General features: G+C 40.7%; 2 protein-coding genes across 2 annotated transcripts; both read left to right on the top strand.

Annotated features, from left to right (window-relative positions):
• Positions 1-5,655: 5,655 nt before the first annotated feature.
• LOC149138633 (uncharacterized) lies at positions 5,656-6,288 on the top strand. Its single transcript, XM_089450420.1, has one exon. The coding sequence runs from the start codon at positions 5,656-5,658 to the stop codon at positions 6,286-6,288; it is 633 nt and encodes a 210-aa protein (XP_089306546.1).
• Positions 6,289-6,785: 497 nt separating this feature from the next.
• Positions 6,786-7,625, top strand: LOC149138632 (uncharacterized). Its single transcript, XM_089450419.1, has one exon. It carries the CDS (start codon positions 6,786-6,788, stop codon positions 7,623-7,625), a length of 840 nt encoding a protein of 279 aa, XP_089306545.1.
• Positions 7,626-7,827: the final 202 nt, after the last annotated feature.

The following is a 7,827-nucleotide window of genomic DNA, read 5'->3' as shown; positions in this document are numbered from 1 at the left end:
CTTCCGTTTCAAGATTCTCTGTTTGGCTTGACTGCTTATCCCCCTAGCATTCCATGAAATGATCTTCATAGTTAACTATTTTGTTGGAAGGACGGGTACTCGCTTAACTGCCTTATCAGGCCTGCATTGATTAACATCTCTCCAAGTTCTTGTAGGTGTTCTGTGCTTGTCTTATGACCTCTTCGGCGTTTTTGTCTGGAACCTGAGGTTTTTCCTAGCCACGTTTGGAAGTGGGGTAAACCTCCCTTGATAATGCCGAGTTTGCTTTTCTGTTTTTCCATAACTGCCTTCTGCCGCGCTATAAAGAGGTCATTGACCTTCCTTATTTCTTCCTATGGCACTGCTTCCATCCCTTTGGCTTTCCAACTATCCACCAGCGCATTCAGGTCCATCCCATCCGTTGCTAGGGTATCTTCTAGCTCCCAGTCCTCGCTTCCTGCTTCACTAGTTAACATGTCTGTTTCCTCCTCTGTTTCTACTGTTCTGTCTTGCATAATGATTTCGCCTGTGATTGTTGCATCTGTTCTTTTTCCTTCCCCTGTGGGTTTTTCCGGGCTCCCTTGCCTTTCCTCCCTGAGTATCAGGTTCTGCTTTTCCTCCGAGTCCGTTTCCAGATTCAGGACCTCAAAGGGATTGTTTAAATAATTCCTGTCTGTGTTCCCTTTCATGTTCCTTCTTCTGTTGGCTCTCTGCCTGTTCTTTGGTTTGGTAAAATTGGTCTTGTCTTTTGTGTTCTGTGTTTTCTCCTCTTCTGCTTCCTTCTTATTCAGAGGACAGTCTCTAACCAGATGCCCATGCTCGTGGCATTTACGACACCTAAAAGGTATTTGCTCGTAGTCCAGCGCCTGAAAGTATTCTTCATCCCTATATTCGAGCCATACCCCTTCGTGTAGCGCTCCAGAGACATCCAGTTCTACACAGATTCTCGCGTAGGTTGTGTATCTTTTCTGCATGGTTGCTTCTGATGCTTTTACAAAGGTTCCGAGCTTATCTCCTATTTGCTTTAGTGCATTATAACCCCAATAATCGATTGGAAGAGAGAAAAGTCTAATCCAGACAGGCACCTGGGTGAAAGTCTCTTTCTCCGGGACGAAGTTTGGCTTCCAAGGTCTCATATAGAGGCCTGCTGCTGCCAGGAAGTATGGGCCTCCCTCAAACACTCTATCCTTGTCTTCTAGGCTTGTGAAGACGACTGTAAAGAAACCTTTGGCTCCTAAGTGTAGCTGCACATCCCCTTTTGGCTTCCATTGCTGTCTTATCCACTGGCACAAGGTTCTCTCCGATGGCCAGATTCCCATAAATTTGCAGATGATGGCATGCTCAGCCATGTGTTCCCTGTAGGCTTGGATTTCAGGGTCACTGATTGTGATCCGCAGGCTGTCTTCTTTTTTTGGCTTGCATGCGTTGCTGGTTATATTGTTTCTTTTGGGGTTTGCGCTCGTCTCCTCCTCCTTCTCCGGATGGATTGTGCTCTTGTTTTTTTGCTCTTTGTCGTTTGTGGGTTGCTTCTTTTCATTTCCCGAGTGCAGCGATTTGCCATCTGTTCCGTCTTGTTGGTCAGCAGTAATCCGCTTTCCGGTGTTCCTGGCGTCGGCTGTTTTGTCTGTCTTGTCAGACGATATCGGCTTTTTTTCCTTGTTATTCCTACTGCTGCTATGCAGCTTGCTGTTCGTGCCCTCGATCCTCACTCCCTCGTTTATCTTCTGAGGTTGTGTCTGCGACACCACTTGCTTAAAAGTTGGGGTCCCACGGGACCCCTCTGCATCCATTCTGTCCGACTGCAGCGCCCCCTAAGGAACAGTGTTGCCAGAGGGTCGGTGGGGTTTCAGACCTGCAACTTCTGCAGGAAGACCTAACCCTAGCTAGGTCAAACCGCCATTCGCTCAAAAAAAAACTTGGCAAATTATTCCTCTACTAATCGAGCACATTTCATGAGTTATCTGACACAAACAGGGAGTATTACTTTTCATGGTTATTTCTTAAAGAATGGATTGATACTAATATCATGAATTGAGTCAATTTAAACACTTTGATTGTCCTTAATCTATTTTATTCGGTACAAAATTTTTGCGTAAGAATCATGAAGGAAATGGCCATTTCTTCTTGAACAAACTTATGTTTTCTTTCTGCCAATTTTTTTTTATAGGTTACAGGAAAATCAAGTGATCATTACGGAGATTACATTGTGACGACAATTGGTCTTCCAAAGACTAAATTCATGAAAAATTCTAAAGACCAATCCATCTCCACTACCACCACCTTGCACCTCCCTTTTTGAAACAGATTTTGAATTCCACCAATTGTAAATCCATAAAGCATGACATTTCCATATCCACTTTTCACAGCAAGAGTTCTTATTCATACACCATGCATTTCCTTTCATCCATTCCTTACAAGCTTATTGTCATTTTCCTTGTCATCACCATTCCCCTTCATTTCCGCCAATAAAACCCTGCTTCTATGTATATCATTGAGTCAAAGTCCTAGAGTCTAATTATATCTGTAAAAACACCTAGAGGCTTGCATGCCTTAATGGCAAGTACTCTTGCCAATGAACAATGGGAGTACATTAATATCCCTTGTTCGTTGGATCTTGTAGGGGACTCAACCACAAAAAATTTATTCGTACCTACAAAGATGTGTTAGGCATCTTGACTCCCATTGGAATCAATGGTGGGAGCTCTTGTGTTGGCTAGTGGCATTCATTAATGGCCACTAAGTCAACAACTTCTTGCTATGTTCGACACCGGCACATTTATTCACATAGTAAGATTTGTGCCATCGAGCGTTGAAGACTTGAAGATCCATATTTTGTAGCAGATGAAGAAGATTTCCTTTCATAGTATTTCAGTTTGTAAATGACTTGAGGACAAGTCAATAAATAAGGTTGGGGGGGGGGGAATGTAACTTCTATATTTTATATACCTTCCAAGCCTTATACATTTTCAGCCATATTCAACAGACTCATCAGATTTATCAGACTATCCAGCAGGAAATCCAACAACAAATATGACAATACAGATCCATCTTTCATCCACAACTTGTAGAAGAAGCTTCAGATCAGAATTGTAGCAGCTGAGCATGCATGATTCATCCACTTCTTTAGGTAAGTAAGGTATGATGTTTTCTAACCTTTAATCTTGAAATTCTTTTTAGATGCTAAAATGATGATATTTGGAAAATATTCCACTATTTCACTATTCCCTTTCTCATTAAAAATTACCAAAAACCATCAGTTGGGGGAGGGGGGGTGGGGGAATTGCACACTTCATTTCTTTCTCTCATTCGTATTACATCTTAACCCACATAGTCTTCCCACAATAAAAACTACTACAAAATGATGAGAATATTAAATGACTTCTTAAAAATGATTGATCTCAACAAAGTAAATAATGATTGTAACACAAGAACCAATCATTAAAAAGAGATCTCAACAAAGGAAATAATGATTGTAACACAAGAACCAATCATTCAAAGATGCAAATGCTTTGAAAAAATAAAAGTTATCAAAAGATGTGCAAAGTTAAAATGAAGTCCATGATTGAAAGATGGTTGTTACACAAGAACCAAACATCTTGTAAAAGGAAGCTCATACAAGAATCAAATCATGTAAGTCATTGTAGTAGCTTGCATGAGGACATGCAAGAGCTTCAGTTGGGGGGTGTGTTGGGCTTCAAAATGTCATACAAATATCACTCATTACCATACATTTTTCACCTATTATGCTTCCATTATATCACTCATTATTCACTACCATGTCACTTCATTTTCCCTATTGTTCATCATTTATGGGTCTCATTTATATCTTCCAAATATTATTTATTTTCAAGCATTTTTAAGAGAAATTCTTGATTAAATATTAGAAAATAATATATTTAACTTCATATATGGAAAGTGGATTGTTTTTGTGACATGTGTAGGTACAAAGGAAGCTTCCAAGACACCTTTTTGTGGCCTTGAATGATCAAATTCGAATTTGATAAGATAAGCCTCATGGAGAAGATCAAGGACAAAAGGGGGTTATGTGTCTAGATGTTTGAGAGATGTATGGAACTAAAGAGAGATTATTGGATCATCATTATGAGTTTGTTATCTCATCCCATTGTATAAATGAGAGTACAATCTCCTCCATTTGTAATTTAGAGTTCCATTTGTAATCTTATAGTTTGTAATCTTAGAGTTGGTTTGTACATCATGATGGAGATTTTGAAATAAAGAATCATACTTTGATTTTTTTGCTTCTACATTTGAGTCTCCTTTGAAGTGGTGTGCTTGTGGAGTTATGGAGGGCCCCCATGGCCTCACTTGCATGCTTATTTTAGGTATAATTTAATTTATGTTTTTATTTCATTTCAGCTTTTAAGTTCTTGTTAGATATTATAATTGTTGGAAGAAATCTTAAAATTCACGTGTTCTTGTAAGGGAACCATAAGATCTTCGACAAATTAGGAATCTCTCTAGTTTGTTTAGTTGTTGGAAGAAATCTTAAAATTCACGTGTTCTTGTAAGGGAACCATAAGATCTCCAACAAATTAGGAATCTCTCTCTAGTTTATTTAGTTATTGGAAGAGATCTCGTCGAATGTGTTCTTGTAAGAGAACCAATAGATCTCAGGCAAATTAGAAATCTTTCTAGACCTATAGGTGGTACTTCTAAGTTTACCTTCCCGGGTTGACATTAATTGAACTCTAATTTGCATTTGCATTTTAGACCAAACAATTATTATTATAATTTATAGAGGGAATGTATTACAATTTATTTTAACTTAGTTATCAAACATGGATAAAGGTAGTTATTATTTAGGTTAATTTATTATTGTTATTTAAAGAAAAACATGCCAACAAGGAGGTGGATGTTCCTTCATGACAATTGTCTTTGGCTATTGGGATATTGGGGTCTTCAACATGTTTCCTTATGTCCTAAAAATGCTTGTTCTTAACTATTGAAAAGTTGCCTTAGGTCTTACTCTAACACCAATAAGGTAGTTTCACTCTAGATAATAGTATCAACAAGAAAACTATGTGGCTCTTTAAACCTAGATAATTTAAAAAGAAAGCCAATATTCTTTGTGGTCATTGTTAAAGTGACTTGCAGCTAAATCATGTACTTTCTAATAACATTTAACCTTAAATTATCCAATAGGTGAAATCAAACACCATCTTCAATTAAAAAACAAAATAACTATAAAATTTGTATATTTAAAATAATATTCAACAAAATAATTTTAAAACACACACTAAGTAAAAATACATTATTAAAAAATTGAAATTAATTGAAAACAATAATTATTATAAAAATGAGTAATTATCTTAGCGATAAAGTCTGGACTGCTCGCTAACCTAGCTGCTCTGCACCCCTGAGCTGCCTCCTGCAGCCTCCCCGCCTAGCAGCGCTCACTGCTGGGCCTCCTCGCTCTCGGCCTCCTATCAGGGCCGCCTCCATCCCTCCTTCTCGGCTCCCCCCTCCCTTTTCTGAGTGAATGGCTCCTGCTGCGACTGGGACTGTTTGCTGCGAATAGACATGCCGCCCTCAGGGGGCCCGGAGCCATTGGACCCTCCCCTGCCCCCTCCACCGGAAGTGATTTCTTTCAAAGCAATGATCGACTCAAACTCCAAGCGCCAGCCCTCAACCAGATAACAAAAATTTGTCAAGAAGATGGATTCCATACCATCGGTAGCTCTCCCTGAAGAAGAAACCTACAAAGCAGCTCTAAACCTTGCTGAGAAAGGCCTCATAGGCCAGTTCACGGGTCTCTGGCCCTCACCTAAGTTGGTAGAGGAATGGACTCAAAGGAACTGGAAGCCGTTAATCAAAGAAGGAATCAAGAGCTACTTCGTAGGTAAAGGTTTCTTTGTCTTCATCTTTGAAAGTGCTGAGGACAGAAGCCTATTCTTCAGAAACGGACCTTATTTTATGGGCCCCCAAGGACTATATCTCAACAAATGGTCGCCAGACTTCGACCCAGCTCAAGATGTCCCATCTTCTGTTTCGGTGTGGGTGCGACTTCCCCATCTTCCCCTCCACTGCTGGAACCAGAAGTCTCTTCAGATCATCGGCAACAGATTAGGAAAATGCATAGATCAAGCTGCAAGAAAAGATCAATATTCATGTGCACGCATCTGTGTCGAAGTCGACCTGGAGGAGGGTCTACCGGAAGCCATTAAACTAACAATCACAGGATGGACGCATGTACAAGAGTTGGACTATGAACAACTTCCATTCAAATGTAGGCATTGCCATGGCTACGGGCATTTCGCCAAGCACTGCAAGAAAAAGGTGGAAGAATAGTTAGACAAACAGAATAGTGAGCAATGGACCCTAATAAAAAAATCCACCAATCACAAAAAAAGCAATGGAAAAGGTATTTCAAAAGAAGCACCAAGCAACTCCAACCCCATCCAAGAAAAGAACTCAAATGATAAAGAAATCAGACAGAGTAAGCCAGCCACAACAACCCCGAAAAACTTGGATCAAAGCGCTCCTCTTGTCTCTAACAAAGAAGATGAGGAAATGGCTCACCTGGAAGTCCCCCAAGGAAGACCTTCCAATCCCTCATATGCAGATGTCACAAGGAAAAAACCAGCTGAAAGCTCCGACTCCTCGGAGGAGGAAAACTACGAGCAACCCATAAGAAAAGTCGACAGGAAATCCCGCAGAGAAGCAAGGGAAGAGGAGGCGGAAAGGCTCAAAACCCAAGGAATCCAGCCCACAATCGAGATGTCTATTGGGAGAAACTCCAGAAACAGGCCCCCCAAGGGAGGCTCCCACCCCACCCCTGGTAAATAATGCGCCTCGTCTCTTGGAACTGCAGAGGTCTTGGCAACCCCATGAAAGCAGAAGTGGCCAAGGATCTGCTCGAAATAGAACCCTCAGACATTCACATGCTCCAAGAGACTAAGATAGAGGGGAAAGCCCTCCTAGAAATTAGCAAGAAGAAATTGAAGAAAAGTGCAGGCAGAGCAGTCAGCTCAAGAGGCTCATCCGAAGGGCTTGCAACTCTCTGGACAGAAGAGCTCTTCCAGCTGACCAAATCCCATGAGACTCAGCACTGGATCTTTACGGAGCTTACACATTGTTCAAGTAAGTTGATCATATCCCTCTTCAATCTTTATGTACCTGTCCTATATTCTGAAAAGAGAGATTGTTGGAATTCACTTAATGAATTCTTAGAGCAGCATTCCCCTAGTAATATCATTCTTGCTGGGGATTTAAACATTGTTTTAAAATCCAAAGAAAAAAGGGGAGGAATCAATAGCAGAGACACCATGCTCCCCATGGTTGAAGACCTCATACATCAATGGGATCTTCTTGATTTCAATCCGGTCAAAGGGCTCTATACATGGACCAACAACAGAGTGGGAGAGGAACATATATCAGCCTGTCTGGATCAATTTCTTGTCCAAGACACTCTGATGATGAACAGGAAGATAATCATCACCAAAATTCTATTGAAACTGACCTCAGATCACAAACCAGTTCAGCTCATTCTAGAAGATGAAGAAGATCTTGGTCCAATCCCCTTCCGATTCAGCCCTCTTTGGATTGAAAGGGACAGATTCACTGGCACAGTGAAAGCAGCATGGGCCAAATCTTTCACAAGGTCCTCCAGCTATGTGTGGGAATAAAAGCTCAAAGCCACAAAGCAAGCCCTAAAGAATTGGATAAAGAAACCAGCTCCAAACCCAACCAGTCAAAGAAAACAAATTGTTCAGTCTTTAGAGGCGTTGCAAGTCGAAATGGAAACCAGAGATATTACTCCAACGCTTCTCAACAAAGAAGTAAAAACACAATGCTCTTCATTTTGATCTTTCCGAATGGAGGAAGAGT

Source organism: Pinus tabuliformis, chromosome X (genome assembly GCF_031772625.1).
Source record: "Pinus tabuliformis cultivar Carrire ecotype Pingquan chromosome X, CPIR1, whole genome shotgun sequence".
NCBI classification, from domain to species: domain Eukaryota; kingdom Viridiplantae; phylum Streptophyta; class Pinopsida; order Pinales; family Pinaceae; genus Pinus; species Pinus tabuliformis.
Note: the sequence above shows the minus strand (reverse complement) of the source record. Positions and strands in the feature narration are given on the sequence as shown.